Source organism: Anabrus simplex, chromosome 4 (assembly GCF_040414725.1).
Source record: "Anabrus simplex isolate iqAnaSimp1 chromosome 4, ASM4041472v1, whole genome shotgun sequence".
Taxonomy (NCBI): domain Eukaryota; kingdom Metazoa; phylum Arthropoda; class Insecta; order Orthoptera; family Tettigoniidae; genus Anabrus; species Anabrus simplex.
Window position 1 is genome coordinate 326,207,502 of NC_090268.1, and position 15,387 is coordinate 326,222,888.

The window sequence follows — 15,387 nt, forward strand, 5'->3', positions numbered from 1 at the left end:
ATTTTCAAGTGTGAGTTCAACAGAAGTGTTCAAGGAATGGTTTTGGGGCTTCTGACCCCTGGAAGGGAGGTTGATGACATATCTGAATATATTTTGAAGGAATTAAATGAAGTTTTTAGCACAGAACTTAACAGATTATAACTCAGATACAGTATTTGATGTTGGTTACATTAATGGTTAAACAGGCCAAGAGCAGAGAACATATTTTTCAACAGTTAAGTTGTGTACTGTTTTACCCATTAATGATCTTAATTATGCAAAAAGCTGCTTCACAAAATCAGTTAGCAAATTACTGTATTCACCACACCATCCAAAGGAAGAATTTAATTAGAAATACTCGAGACTTAATGCATGCAAGAGCAATAGACAAATTTTCAAGTAATGAAAGAAGAGAAAGAACATTAAGATCCACCAGTAAAGCAAGCCCAAATATGATGTTACGTTTAAAGTGTTTGCAACTGTGGAGATACTTTTCAAGCTGTGTTTTCCAGATGACAGAGCAAGATTTTAAAAAGTTGATTCAAAGAGTGGACTCTGTACCTGCAGAAAAATGCTAATTAGATGGAGAAGTCCTTCACTTTTATTAAACGCAAACATTTATTATTTTCAATATTATTACACTCTTCTCCTTAATTCCTTCAGATCTACTAATCAACAACTTGAAATTGGAATATAATACTGAAAATACCATATTTATTTTCTACATCTGATCTAGAACAAGAATTATTTCTAGTAAAGTAATTTTGTGGATGAATTAGAACACTGACAATCTGTGACAGTAGGAGAGAAGTAAGATTGTTAAATAACAAAATTCATATTTGATAATGAAAAATCAACTATCCAGCAGCAACAGTGAGGCTCAACCTTGTGAAATTCTACTTCCAAAACTATTCAATATTGAATTTAATATTAATTTTAATATTATAACAACAATGCAGACTTGATCATACATACTAGCACAGACATATCTGAAGGACAGCGAATATAAAGACTTTTTGTATTCGACAACTTCGTTTTTCCTTTCAATACGATGTTTTCTTGACAATTATGTATACATGCCTTGTTGTTAACAGATTAGACAGCTATTCTAACAGAAATCTATTAAAAAAATTAAAACTCTGAGAGCAGTCATAAAAACAGTGCAGAACACCATGCAAATAGCTGAATCTTGCCTAGAACAGCAATCTCCAAATCAAAAGATTTACATTAAATCTGTGAGAAGTGCTACATGCAAATTGGAATTATGCAAAACACAATCTTCATGCAATACAATTATCATATATTATTTCATTTGGAAACTTTTAGAGCATGACTGATAACTGATCTGACCTAAAATGATTTAATATAACCTACACATAAAAAATAGGCCTGTATGGCAAAGACAAAACAATACAAGAAATTTTATTAACTAGTTCATAAAATATAGATAGCACACTTCCCTTCTGCACAAATTATAAGAAACAATATCAACATCACTAAGTGAGAAAGAATACACATATGTACAAAGAAAAACAGACAGGTTATCTGCTAACTTAATCAGTAAGTCGCCTGCCACTCACAGTGTTACAGGTGGGTAATGTACATCGACTTACCACTTAGACCATCTCCAATGGATATCCTTGAGTCCCTACTGCCAGTGGTTGCAGCATGCTCGGCAGCATCTCTTCTTAAAACAACACTCTCCTTAGTAGCCCGCTCAGCTGCACTGAACTCATTGCTCCGTCTACCAATTTTACGTTCAAATGGCAAGTCCGATAACATGCCAAAAGGCCTCTTTGGTAGTTCGTGTTGAGGTGGAGGACCAGCATAATCTAACTTAGAACGTTTCAGCTCGGACAGATTCTGCTCTAGATTGATCATAACTACATCATCGTCAAAACCGAAGTCCCGTTCCAGTTTTACCTAAACCAGAAAAAAAAGTAAGATTACCTAAAGGATTGAATCTCTATATATGTTCAGCCAGATAGGCATGTTCTGAAGGATGCTTGGGAAAGTAACCATGCAGAAAGTGAGCATCCAATGGTGGACGAACCTTAACTGAACTTTACTTTGAAAATCAGCAGTCCAATTTTCTGATTCTCAGATTTGACAACCCTGGATTTTCTTTCTTTGAGGTAACTCAAACTAGCAACCACTCAGGAGCTCAAGAACAATATTTGAGCACAAACTGATGTGGTATATTCAGAAACTCTGGATAAAGTTATGAAGAATGCTCTAATGAGCAAGCGAACTGTGGTCACTTGAAAGACAATTTTCCACATGCAGTGTACATGAATTTCCATTGCATGTATTTAATGTTTGTGGCAGAAACCTTGTCACTTCTTTGAACACAAAATAGTTAAAATTCAAAACCATGCACCATGCTATCAACTAACAACCTCATGTTAACAAGACCTAATGCATGTGATATCATATGTTGAGTCTCATGAGTTTCCTTTCCTTTCTTCCTGTTCTGTACTTTCCATATCTTTAATAACCCTGAAGACACCTCTTTTAACCTAAATGTTTCACATTAACTTAGAAAACAGAGAACAACCTAGGACAGAGGTGCCAACGTTTGAAGTGGATTATCAGTAATCGCCCTCCACCCACAAGAAAAATTCCGAGTCAAGTCCAAAGCATGCACCTCCCTTCTCGATAATGACACCCCTTTTATCCTTCCCACTAGCAATCTATTTGAAAGTATATCATATTACACAACCTGTTAGTTCTGTGATAAAACACTCCTTGTAGCTTGTTACCCATGCAACAGCTGCTTTTCAGTGTAGCTTTTCTTGAAGCATCCTTTCCACTGTGATGACATGTTCGTCTTCTGAACCACAAGCGATTCCAGTGCAGATGTGCTTAATGTAGGCCTCACTTCTCTCTCAATCTTTATGTCAACTGTCAGGTACAATTAACACAGCAAATACAACATTACTGAAGGATTTATAGTGCAGAAGAGCAGCGCATGAGCTCCTTCATTCACAATGAATTTTACAACACTTATGGGTAGCAAAAGGAAGTCACGCTCGAGTAAGTATCGTTGCCAACTCACAAGCATTGAAACGAGGACAATTTAGGAGAAATGTTCAATCCTTTCGAGCCTTTTTCTTTTTCTTGTTTCTGTAGAAAATTATTTTCTCCTGATAATGTCAGCGTTTCCGTAATAATTTCCCCTTTGACCGTAATTCCGTAATCGTGAGGTGAATTCCGTAATAATTACGGATAATCCGTAATAGTTGGCACCTCTGCTAGGATAACTGCCCTAATTCTAGCAAAACCACAAAGGTGGTTAATCAAGGTGTGGTCCAGGGCGCTGGCGTTTCTGTTATGGTCTGGGGTGCATTTTCCTGGTATGGAATGGGCCCCCTAGTTGTTCTGGAAGAGACTTTAATACAGTAGTTTGATACAGTTAAGAGAAAACATGTATGGGAATGCCTATGGAAAAGGAATGTACCAAAATCATTAATTAACAAGATTAAAATGTTGTATCATGAGAGTAAAAGCAGTGTACAAGTGGGGATTGGTGACTCAAACATTTTATACAAAAAAGGGTATCAAGCATGTATGTATAGAAAAACTCACACGTCAGGGAGGCCTGACGTCACCAAGAGCGGAAATACAGTGTTACGTCAGATTCAGTGACTCGAGTGTTGCAAGGTATAGTTAGCTGAGTAATATTTGAGTTAATCTTGTTATTCTAATGATACTCCACTCAGTCATGCAAGAGAGAACTAATGATCTTTAGATACTGTACATTTAAAACTAATACAAAACATCCAACTTCAAATCCGTCTCTGTAATGACAAAAACACTTCAGAATGGCTCGGACAGTGGAATGCTGTCCTTCTGAGCCCAACTTGGTAGATTCGATCCTGACTTAGATTGGTGGTATTTGACAGTGCTCAAATATGTCAACCTCATGTCAGTAGATTTACTGGCACGTTAAAGAACTCCTGCGGAACAAAAATCTGGCATCTCTGCATTTCGAAAAACATATTAACTGATCAAATCCAAATTTTAACACAATATACAATGGAATGTTTTATACATTGTTTATATACACTGACTGAGCAAATGTCAAGGGATAGCGGAGCACTGATGTGCAGGTGTGTTGTCTGCGCAACACTCCGCCCCTGCACCAGCGGCAGTTGTATAGGAGCCCTTGTGAGCAGTGGCTGTGCATGTGATAGGTGTAACATGGAACGTCGTCGTGAGCTGGCACCGTTCGAACGGGGTATGATGGTCGGTACCCGACGGATGGGAAGTACGATTTCGGAAGTGGTGCGGGAATTCGGCTTCACACGATCAACCATGTCCAGGGTGTATCGTGAATGGTTGAATGTGGGTGTCACCGTCCACAACAGACAAACGATGGGCCGTCCAGTCACCCTCGATAACCGTGACTGGTGACATCTGAGACGGATTGTCAATAGTGACAGACGGGCAACCGTGCAACAAATCATGGCTCAATTCAACACAGGCCGTGCTAGACACGTCTCCCAGTGGACAATCCGTAGGAACATGGGTTCTATGGGGTATGGGAGCCGGTGCTGCACACAGGTGCCACTGTTAACCCAACGTCATCGGGCACAACGACGCGCATTTGTCTCCAGTCACCAGGGATGGACACTGGAACAATGGCATAACGTGATATGGTCGTATGAATCACGATTTCAACTGCACCATGCCGATGGGAGGCACCGTGTATGGCGCAGACCAAATGAAGCGATGGATCCTGCCTGCCTCGAAGGTGTGGTCCAGATATCATAGAAAGAAAAGAAAGATCCACCTGATCAATACTTATTAAGTTTCTTAATAACAGAACCGGTTTCGACTCCTCACAAAATGTACAAGACAGCTGAAGATGACTTTGTGAGGAGTCGAAACCGGTTCTGTTATTAAGAAACTTAATAAATAAGTATTGATTAGGCGGATCTTTCTTTTCTTTCTATGATATATGGTAGATATCAATACAGAACATAATGAAATTAATTAATCATGGTGTGGTCCAGGGCACTGGCGTCTCTGTTATGGTCTGGGGTGCATTTTCCTGGTATGGAATGGGCCCCCTAGTTGTTCTGGAAGAGACTTTGAATAGTACGCAGTATGTTGAGCTGCTCGGAGACCATCTCCGTTCATTTTTGGCCTTCCAGCACCCAGACGGTTCTGCAGTGTTCCAAGATAATGCGCCGCCACATCGCTCCCATGTCGCCCGGGAATGGTTCCAGGAACATGCAGCAGAGGTCCAACGACTGCCATGGCCACCCAGGAGCCCCGACATGAATCCTATCGAGCATATCTGGGATGTCCTGGAATGCAGGCTCCGTGCCATGGATCCTGCACCCACGAACAGACCAGTACTGGTGGCTGCTCTGCAAACGATTTGGTGTCAGCTGCGTCCAGAGGACTACCAGGGACTTGTCGACTCACTTCCATGGCGTCTCACTGCAGTTCACAGGGCCAGAGGAGGCCCCACAGGCTATTAGGTGATTATCCCATGATATTTGCTAAGTCAGTGTACATTTCAGAATTTTATATTTCTAAGGAAAAAAGGCCGTTATCAATCTTTAAGGCAATATTTTTGGCTCCGGGTGGTTGAAAAATTGTGTTCTTGGTCGTGTTGTAATCTTTATATATCCCAGGGTTCTGCTGTAGGACTGAAATATGTAAATTAATCCATTTTCTTTTATAGAGGTTCATACTGTGTAAAAGGATGTGGATCACCGCCTGGCCGGTACAGGGAAAGTCGTGAGAAGTTGCCGCGGCTGATCGAAGTTGTTGCACTACCTCGTTTCTAACCATATCGGTAGAAGTACATTATTTTGCAACTGTTTTATATAACGGTTGCCTGCATGCAACTGTTCCAGCGACAACCGTTTTCTACAGGGTTATTACAAATGATTGAAGCGATTTCATAAATTCACTGTAGCTCCATGAATTGACATATGGTCATGAAACTCAACGGTCATGTAGAAAAACTCAAAAAGTTTTGGTCTGCGCTTCAGATTTCTGCTACGAGAGCTTAGCAGCAGTGAGCAGTATGTAGTGAGACAAGACGGCAACAGGAATCGAGAAAACGTTTGTTGTGCTTGAAATGTACTCACATCATTCTGTCATAATAGTGCAACGATACTTCAGGACAAAGTACCACAAAGATCCACCAACTGCTAACTCCATTCGGCGATGGTATGTACAGTTTAAAGCTTCAGGATGTCTCTGTAAGGGGAAATCAACGGGTCGGCCTGCAGTGATAGAAGAAACAGTTGATCGCGTGTGGCCAAGTTTCACGCATAGCCCACAGATGTCGACGGAGAGAGCAAGCAGAGAGCTGAACATACCACAGCTGACCATTTGGAAAATCTTACAGAAACGACTAAAGCAGAAGCCTTACCGCTTACAACTGCTACAAGCTCTGACTCCCAATGACAAAGTCAAACGCCTCGAATTTTTGGCGCGGTTGCAACAGTGTATGGAAGAGGATGAGTTTAGTACGAAACTTGTCTTCAGTGATGAAGCAACCCTTTTGTTAATGGTGCAGTGAACAGACAAAATGTGCGAATCTGGGGGCTAGAGAATCCTCACACTATCGTGCAGCACATTCGAAATTCACCAAAAGTTACTGTGTTTTGTGCAGTCTCACGGTTTAAAGTGTACAACCCCTTTTTCTTCTATGAAAAATCCATTACAGGACACTGGACATGCTGGAAAATTGGCTCATGCCGGAACTGGAGGACAGCGTGAACTTCATCTTCCAACAGGATGGTGCTCCACCCCACTTCCATGGTGATATTCGTCAATTCTTAAACAGAAGATTGCCAAACCAATGGATCAGTCGTGGTGGAGCTGATGATCAGCAATTCATGTCATGGCCTCCATGCTCTCCTGACATAAGCCCATGTGATTTCTTTGTGTGGGGTTAAGTGAAAGACTCATTGTTTACACCTCCTCTGCCAACAAACCTGCCAGAACTGAGAGTTCGCATCAACTGTGCTTTCGAATCCATTGATAGGGACATGCTGCGCTGAGTTGAGACGAACTTGATTATAGGCTTGATGTCTGCAGAATCACTACAGGGGCACATATCAAACATTTGTAAATGTCAAAACAAAAAAAAAAACAAAAAAAAACCCAACCTTTTTGAGTTTATCTATGTGCGAGCAAAGCCTTGTGACAATATGTCAAATAATAAAGTTATTTTAGAGCTATGGAATTGCTCAAATCATTTATAATAACCCTGAAGTAGGAACTGTTTTGCCCAGCAGTAAAACCAGCTATTTTCTGTCCATTTTCCTGGTCATTTCCTTCTCACTGTGACTGGGAGGTGATGCAGGACATCTACATACTGTCCCTTTACGTCTCTCTGACAAGGCCTCTCTATCATCTGTGATGAATGACTAACATAACCACCACCAAAAACTCTTTGGAAGTGAGGCGAGAGCCTGCTTACTAGATAGCTGTATTGAATGTCGACTAACACCTGTGTAAAATCCAGTTACTTTTCTTGCGGGTGTTATTCAAGTGGAAGGAGGACCTCTATAATTCCTTTATTAATAAATAAAATAGAGTGCTTGTGTTAACGTGAATTTTAATGCACTTTTAGTGAATGTGATATGTATTTCTTTTATTACACACCAGGATTTGATTGAAGTAATACTGTGACATAGCCAATATGAACTTCTCTCTGGTTTGACATCATGATTTAGGCATTCTTTTATAAGCACATGCAAAGTGATATTTGAAACTGCTACTCTAAGTGAAACCAGGCCTGCTGGAGGTCAGTTTATGGACCATGGCAGTGGCTCTATGTTCTTCTGAAAAGAGAACCCAGGATTCGTGGGGTGGATGTTGTAAATAAAGAACGTCTTAATATCCATCTTGATAAGCTCCCATTTAGTAAAAATGAAGGACTCATGACACTCCACCTGAGGCTCAAAAACAACCAGAGAGCTACAATAATCAGTGCATATTCTCCAAATGTGAAATCCGATGATGACCAAAAGGAAGTGTTCTATAACCAGCTTGATTGACTCCTATCAAATATAGCTATCAGATAGGAGATTTTAATGTTCACGTTAGTAGAGACTGATCGCTATGGCTTGGCACTATTGGCAAAAAGGGCGTAGGCAAGAGCGATTCCAATGGAATCTTCCTCCTCACTAAGAGCTAAGAACATGATCTGGTCATTACGAACATGCTCTATCAGCAAAAAGGATAAGTTTAAAACAACGTTACAACACCCAGGTCGGAATACCGGCACTTAACTGACTACACAAGAAAACGAACTAGAGATCAGTGTGATGTATATAACGAAAGTTATGACCAGTGTTGATGATGGCTGGACTGATCACCGATTAGTTCGCTATATAATGGCTCTAACAATTCCTCCAAAACGGCGGATTCAAGGGAAGCAGATAAAACACAAATTGAATATCAAACAACCTAATAATGTTTTATATATTTTAAAATTAAATATTTATTCCACAATACTGATACTATATACACTGCTGTGCAAAACTTAAAGACAAAAGTAACTCGCAGGTTGTGTCAATACTAAGTAACATAGCTCAATGAAACTTGAACCATACATAGGAAGAACTGCTACAGTATGGTACAGTACGCAATTGAAGGGAATACGCAATGGAACAAACAGAAATTACACTTTTAATGCAGAGACAAATTACACGTAAGTCACCGAGACTCATGATGGTCCTCTGGACATCATAAAAGAAGGGATATGGTTCTTAAAAGGGTGTGTGATCACCACAGACAGCGATGCGTGCTCTGCAATGTATTCCCATGCTGGCCACAAGATTGGTAAGGAGTTCTTGTGGTAGGCTGTTCCACACCTCCACCAGCGTGATTGACAAGGATTTAAGTCGGGAGAATGGGCAGGTAAGTCCCTTTGCTGAATAGCCTCTCGTTCAAAGAGCTCCTCCACCTGCGCTGTTCGATGTGGTCATGCATTGTTGTCCATAAAAATGAAGTCAAGGCCGAATGTATGCCTGAAAAATGCACATGGGGAAGGAGTACACTGTCACAATAATGTTGACTGGTGAGTGTACCCCATTCAAAGATTTGGAGGTCGGTACGCCCATGCAACATTATGCCTCCTCGACCATAACATTTGGACCACCAAAATTAATATGTTAGACAATGTTCCTGGGTGTATTACATGTTCCCACCTCTCGCCAGGTGAGGGTACATCTAGAATCACTACTCAGACTGAATCTGCTTTCATTTAAGAAAAGCACACGACCCCACTCCTCGTCGGTCCACACCTGATGCTCTTGGCACCACTGCAAACTGTGCCGCCGATGTGTGGATGTCAGCGGAACACAACGTAATGGTCATCAGGCAAACATATCACCCCCGTGCCACTGTGGAGCATGAGAGGGTGCCTTGCAGTCCTGTTAAATGTGGTTGCAATTGCACCCGCTATTTGACGCGAGTTTCTTCTTGCTTGTTTCACAATGAAGTGGTCATCTGCTGCTGTAGTTGACCATGGTTGCTGCCCTCCTCTCCTTCGGGCAGCAGTGCCTGTGATTCAGAATGCTCTCTATGCACATAAGACAATGCTGTGAGCAATATCTAACTCCTGGACTACACCCATCACACTTGCCCTTCTTCCAGTTACCCGATGATTCTTCTCTGTGTGAAGTCATTGAAATGTTGCCGCCGGGCCATGTTGTAATGAATAACACCATCACGGTGCACTGTAACAGCTCACTGGTTGACTCACACGTCTCGTTCCTTCAACTGCCTCATTTTGTTGAGCCGACCCATTTGGCGCTATAGCCGCCCTGACCTCCGCCAGGTTTCCATGCACATGTGGGAGATCTCTGGCAACATGGTACCACACTTTCATTCACTTCCACTGAGTAGTTTATATGTTACGTTGTTTTATCCATCTCATCCTTAAGTTTTTCACAGCAGTGTATTTATCGCCTTAAGCAATTTCTTCAGTTATTACAAAATTCATTTTTATACAAACATCATCAGCTACAAGTGTCCTTGCTTAGGTGGAAACATTACAAATGTACTAAGACATAGCTTTTTTAAAATTGTCTAAAAACCTGCATAAAAACTATTGGTTATTAAGGTAGTGATGTAATGAGCTAAAGAGGGAAGGGAAAAGGGGTGTGGAAGAATTGTGTTAGTATCTACCAACTTTAAATGTTTTTTATAAAAACTGTGACAGTTCGCCATATGTTCATCAAAAAGTTCTTTGTAAAAACATATGTTCTGTAATTACTACAGATCAAAGTGTTATATATATTTTCTTGCTGCACTGTGTTGTTGAGAACTTGTTGAATAAATCCTTAAAATAAGTGAGCTGTGGTGTTTCTTTATGTAACATAAAATTCAATTTTTAATGCTGTTAACAAGGGACATCTTTCGGTTGAACGATCATTGTAAAGTTGAAAAATTGCAACAGTAATCTCGTTAATAAGAAGTTCCAAATTATCGCTGGCCTTGAAGTAGTCTCATTATCGCTGATATGGCTTTGAGTAAAGCCAACTTATCATCGGGGAAAACTTAGCAGAATTTCACATGCCTTTCACATCAACAAAGTAAATTCATAAATTGTACAGAATATACTGTATGACACAAGTTAATATATAGCAAACATATTGAAAGGCGTTATTATAGAGTTAGAAATAAGTGTCTACATTCATAAACATTTGTGAATAATTCAAGTTGTTATCTAATAAAAACTTACTTGCAAAAAATTCAGAATCTCATCCATTCCAAGATTTTGCAGGGTACGACGATGCATCTTAAGTAGATTGTAAGCCATCCCTGTTAAAATACGTTCTCCAAGAAACAGATATACATCCCAGATTCGTAATGTTAGAGTAAAGGGAACCTGTCAAATAAAATGAAGATCTTAAAGATATTCTTTTACAATACAATTCCAATATACCTCTCAGTCTCTCTGAACCATAAAAGTACAATGTCATACATAGAAAGATAGGAACTTGGATAGGAACATATTTTTGAATTAATGCAATGACAGGTCAATATGAAGTGGACCAAGAGAAAGAAGAGATAAGGACAAATATGAAAATATGAAAAGATAATTTTCAAATGTTTACACATTGCTGTGTATTTATTTATTTATTTATTTATTTATTTATTTATTTATTTATTTATTTATTTTGCACTATAACATACACTTTAGAACACCAAGTACATGTTGAGCTGACAGATCTGCATCAGTTACATTTGAGTAAAATATGAGCAGAATAAGAGGATCAAGGAAGAAACAAGATGAGAACTTTCTGAAATCTTGGCCATTTCTTAACAAATTCTAAAAATGATGGTCAAAATTATCATTTGAGTGCAGTCAGTGCTTTAAAAAAAATTGAAGAGATACTCCCATTTTCAACTGCGTATTAAAAATGCAATGATCAACTAAGCACACATAAACAAGTACTGGTAGTGTTTTATTGCTGACCTGCCTACAAGAAGTTCCAAACTGGCAGTAGAGCATGGTCATTGCAATCCTCATGCTTTCTCTCCTCGTTTGTGTGCCAGTCGCTGTGTATTGTCCTTTCAGGAACCATGAATTCACATACTTCATAGGCTTAAAAAGTCTTAAAGGCAGGCCAACCAACTTGATAAACATGAGGTTTATACTCTGCTTAAATGCAATGAAGCACTTTTTGGAGTCATGTTCAAGTTCATTTGAGAGAAGGTTCATTCATAATCGTTCATCAAAACTGGGATATTGCCCATAGCATTGAAAAGGGGCGGTAGAAATAGCCATTTCTTCTCCGTAAGGTACTCTTAAAACAAAAAACTTTGGATTTATCTCTCAGGAAGCCTAAATGTTTATGAAATTTCTTTCTTCTGTTTCCTCATAAGTCATATCAGAATTTGCTGGCCAAGATGCACACTCCAAAACTCTAGCCCAGAGGTGCTCAGCTGGGCACCCGTTGAGGCTAGCCCAGAGGTGCTCAGCTGGGCTGGCGCGCTGTGAATGCGAGCAGGTTAAGTAGGAAGCATATGTCACATATGGATTTGTTCGAAAGGAATGTGTAATGTTTTTTAAGGAATTATTATATAAAATGGGACAGCTTATATAAGGGACTTGGTCTATAATTTACAATGGGGCGTATGGGGACACTGATCTTGTGGAGTTTTGGCAGTGCCTTCACGGTCGGTAGGCCCGGATTCATGCTGATAAGTTTTTGTTTTTCTCTTTCAGTTAAAAGGAAAGATGTGTTTTCCAGTAGTACACGGAACATACGAATGCAATTATGTATAACAGGTTTTCCGCGGTAGGCCAGCATATACATGACGCTAAGAACAAATTTTATGGAATAGACCAGGATATTGAGATCTCTGACATGCTTAGCAAGGGCTCTCTTTTAGATACTACTGAAAGCTGCTGCAATCATTTAGACCAATTTTTTAATGCAAACTTTAATTTAAACGACATCTCTGAGAAACCGAAAATCCTGTTTGATGTTCTCATTGCAGTGTTTAATATGTTCAAAATTACAGAAAACAGCTCAGTCTTTCAGATAGGACGTAACTCTTTGATGCGATATCCCCTCCAATCTCCTATCTCCAAAACCCCTCGATCTCGGCCCATTTATCGCCCCTCCCCCTCTTTCTACCTAACACAATCCTCCCTCTCCCCTTCCTTCCCCAGTTGGTCCATGCGACTTCCTTGCCAGTTCCTCTTCAACTCAACTCCGCAGCACACACAACCAGCCAACTAAAGGTGAGTCTCTTCATAAAGCTTTATTTTCTTGCCCCATTTCCACTAATCGAGTTTAACTCGTTTTTATTTTTTATACTATGGGCCCACATTGGATCGGGAATATTTTAACTTCAACACACAGTTCCGGTCACAAGATCCACTCGCTCCAGTACAATACGACATAACATCGTATTTACAAAGCTGGTTTTTATATGTATTATCTACTGACTTAGTATTGTTTTTATGCTCACAGAGGAACACCATCCACTTCTTTTGACGTATTTAACTTTACCGCATCGCACTTAGCATACATTTCTCTACATACGTTGGCTGCCAATGCTGTACAAAGCACACAAATTTAAAAATTTTTAAGACTGTCAAAGACATGAACTTATTTTCTACGAGGCTTCTGAGCTTCAGTTTTTTATTTTATTTGTGACTAACAAGTTGTCAAACTTGTACTAATTACATATTCAAACCTGGACATTTAGCATAAATATGCTTTGTATTTTAACTTGTTATAGGCAGTTTTAATTATGAGGGTCAATTTTGTGTGTTTTAACTTTAATGTGTATCTTTGTATAATGACCCCATTTGGCTGATTGAACCACACTCTGCTACCAATGTAACCTTTACTACGGTGATTACACAAAACAAGTAATAAACACAATAAAGAAGGGAAGTAAGAGCAACTACACACTATCAGGAAACACTATACACTCAGAGAAACATCAGCTGGCCTACGCGGATCTCAGCCAACAAAAACATAATACGAAATATCAGTATGGCCAACTAGTGGATAATAAACCAGGAAAGTGGAAACAGGCAGGACCTACCGAGGGCATGGACATGGCTTAGATTGCAGATTCCGAAATAAATCGCCATGATCCTTAAATTTGACAAGTATTATTTACAAGTGAAATTTTACAAATACATTCCGAACAAAATCCACCAAATTACAACTTACGAACTATAAGCTCCGTGATACACATATCTTAAAGGTTCTTTGATAATGGGCTTCACTATGAGTTCCAAACTTGAAACCAACAATACAACTAGTTACAAATCCAGTAGTACAATGCAAGTTAGAAGGTTAAAAGCAACGTAAAAACAATTACAATTGATAGTGAAGTAAATGTACTCTCGTAAACTCAAGCGTATATCAAGTGACACTGAACTACAAGAGGCAAACCCCAAGGTAAATGTATTAAATCTCAATCTACATATTTAGTGAAATAAGAAATGGGAATGCCTCGAAAACAAACAGGGAACCCCAGCAGAAAAGGTAAGGCGTCGTAAATAATTAATTTGGCAAATCTAGGTTAGGCTAGGGCAGACTCCTATATAAAACAGCAACCGAACATTAAGGAAATTTTAACTGGAACGGAAAGTAAGAGTGCTTACCCGAGGGTGCCCCATCCCGGAAGCGAGGCGTAGCACACGACGCAGACCAACACAGACTAAAGGCAGATCAGGCCAAGACAAGACCGAATTATTATTGCAAACGCAGCCTCGCTCACTATATATAGGAAAACTCTGGCCTTGGAGTAGCCAATCAGAATGCATGAGTCCGCCCATCCCCTCCTAGGTTCACCAATCACAATTCCTACTTCCGTCGCGAACTTTAACATTCTCGAATACACACGTTCGTGAATCTTCCATTTTCAGAATAGTTAGAAAATTCCTCCTAGAAAACATAACCCACAAAAGGCACACACCCTGTTCAACAATTTTCTAGATACTTCCAGTAAGTACAGAATAGAAATCTACTATTTACAAATACATATGTTACAAATATTACACAGTACAGATTAGGTCATTACAAATAAAACGTTATATCATACTTTACAAATAAAGTCTTCAAAAACACTTTCCACTTCCACTATACTGGTCACCTATGACACAAACAAATTTCCTAACTTATACGTACCACTGCGGTTTAAGTGAAGGCCATCAGAGCGCAGATCCCTATCTCCAACCCACCCATTAGGATCTAGAAATTTCACTCCCAGTTTCCCACATACCCACTCCATAGTCTCATATAAATCCCCAATCACCCTCCAGTCAGTATCCCTCCTACACAGTATTCCACTAATAACAATCTCCGCTTTCTTAAACTTATTTATTATTATTTTTATTTTTTATTTTATTATTATTATTTTATTATTATTTTTAAAGTTGTTCATAGTGCTGATGATGCCCATTAAGAAGGGCGAAACATGTTCACGATTTTTCAATTATTTATGATCATTTAACCACAATAGTGGTAATTGTTAGTATTGACTAGGTTGACATTAAACAAATATTTTTTTAAAATTATATGTAATTCTTAAACTTCACCCGTGCTGCATTTACCAGATCCCATACATCTCCAACTATGTTGGTACTTATATCAGCTTGCCTTACGTTGTTGGTACCAACGTGAAACACTACCACCTTCTCCTTCCCCTCCTCCCTCTCTTCTACTTTCCTCAACATCTGCCTCAACCTAATTCTTGGATAACATTCTACCCTGGTTCCCTTTCCTCCACACACTTTCCCCACGTGTCTAACGATGGAATCCCCCATGACCAGAGCCTCAACCCTACCCACCTCCTTTGAACCCCTCCCCTCCTGGTCAGCCCTATCTTTCCTGATAGCTGCAGAAGGTACTTCCTCCTCCCTTTTCTCCCTCCCATGACCCTGTTCCA

At 39.6% G+C, this 15,387-nt stretch overlaps 1 protein-coding gene across 1 annotated transcript in view; it reads right to left on the bottom strand.

The window, feature by feature from the left end:
- The window catches only part of LOC136872690 (USP6 N-terminal-like protein), a 258,189-nt gene that overhangs the window by 93,942 nt on the left and 148,860 nt on the right, over window positions 1-15,387 (bottom strand). Inside the window, exons 6-7 of the mRNA XM_067146511.2 lie at window positions 10,706-10,852; window positions 1,593-1,902 (exon numbers count right to left, since the gene is read on the bottom strand). Coding sequence (XP_067002612.1) covers window positions 1,593-1,902; window positions 10,706-10,852 — 457 coding nt within the window. The remainder of the gene's footprint in view (window positions 1-1,592; window positions 1,903-10,705; window positions 10,853-15,387) is intronic.